Consider the following 1,305-nt stretch of genomic DNA (forward strand, 5'->3'; position numbering starts at 1 on the left):
TTTTTTTTTTTTTTTTTTAACATAAACTCAAGATTTTATTGTCTTCATAATAAAAGATGACACTTAGAACTGGATCCCTTGGCCCTTTCTCTTCTTATCTCCTCCCAGTTCAAAATGCTTGCATCTTTTAATAGCCAGCATTCTCTTAGATCTGCAGTTGGGCTCAACGCACTCAAGCCTTAGCACAATCTTCTTTGTAGTTTTAGCCTTTTTCCGGAAAATCGGCTTAGTTTGCCCACCATAGCCACTCTGCTTCCTGTCATAACGCCGCTTTCCCTGGGCATACAGAGAATCCTTGCCCTTCTTGTACTGTGTCACTTTGTGGGGTTGGTGCTTGCCACACTTCTTACAGAAAGTCCGGCGGGTTTTAGGGACGTTAACCATGCTTGCGAGAGCGATACCGGCACGGGAAGAAAAAAACCTAACTAGTCCTCTTGTCCCCAGTCTTGTCCTTCTCTTACGTTTCACACTGCAGCTGGAGTGATCTCCTGAAATCACGAATCTGATTGTATCACCTCTTTACTTACAGTGCTTTGATAGCTTCTCATCACCTGCAGAATGAAGGCCAAATTCCTCATACAAAGCCCTAAGTGACTTAGTTCTCTATATATCTGTAGCTTCTTTCCCCCACTACTCTCTACTTTTAACTTGAAGCTTTTTCTTTTCCCTCGTGGTTCCCTTGGCCTAGGACACGAGTGACACTGTTCTTCACCTCACCAACTCTTAACATCCCACAGCGCCCCGTGTCCTAGCACAGTTTATTATGTTGTGCTGAACTGTATCTGTTTATGTGTCTGCCTCTGTCATTACAATGAAAGTTCCTTAAGGACATGAACTATGCGTTATTCATATTTCTATTATCCTTGTAGGGCCTTTTTCAACCTGCAAGTTGCAATCTAGTCATTGGTCATTAAATCAAATTAGTGGGTTATGGCTAGTATTAGTTTTTAAAAATTATGTGGAAGAGAAGAGAAAGTCTCAGACTATACCACATACAGTAAGGGTAATTTTGTGTGTGTGTGTGTGTTGTGTTTGTGGGTGTGTATGTGTGAAACTTTTTTTTCTTTTTCGAGAAGGAGTTTCGTTCTTGTCTCCCAGGCTGGAGTGCAATGGCACGATCTCGGCTCACTGCAACCTCTGCCTCCCAGGTTCAAGCTATTCTCCTGCCTCAGCCTTCCGAGTAGCTGGGTTTACAGACATGCACCACCAGGTTTGGCTAATTTTGTATTTTTAGTAGAGACAGGGTTTCACCATGTTGGTCAGGCTGGTCTCAAACTTCTGAGCTCAAGTGATCCACCCACCTCA

The 1,305-nt window shown here is 43.1% G+C and overlaps 1 protein-coding gene across 1 annotated transcript; it reads right to left on the bottom strand.

The window, feature by feature from the left end:
* On the bottom strand, positions 1-416 carry LOC112609970 (60S ribosomal protein L36a-like). The gene has a single exon (XM_025363196.1). It carries the CDS (start codon positions 382-384, stop codon positions 64-66), a length of 321 nt encoding a protein of 106 aa, XP_025218981.1. The 5' UTR covers positions 385-416; the 3' UTR covers positions 1-63.
* Between the last annotated feature and the right edge of the window lie 889 nt (positions 417-1,305).

This window comes from Theropithecus gelada, chromosome 16 (assembly GCF_003255815.1).
Source record: "Theropithecus gelada isolate Dixy chromosome 16, Tgel_1.0, whole genome shotgun sequence".
NCBI classification, from domain to species: domain Eukaryota; kingdom Metazoa; phylum Chordata; class Mammalia; order Primates; family Cercopithecidae; genus Theropithecus; species Theropithecus gelada.

What these genes read in the sequence shown, in the direction of transcription:
- LOC112609970 (XM_025363196.1), bottom strand. Translation starts at nt 384, where the DNA reads ATGGTTAACGTCCCTAAAACCCGCCGGACTTTCTGTAAGAAGTGTGGC.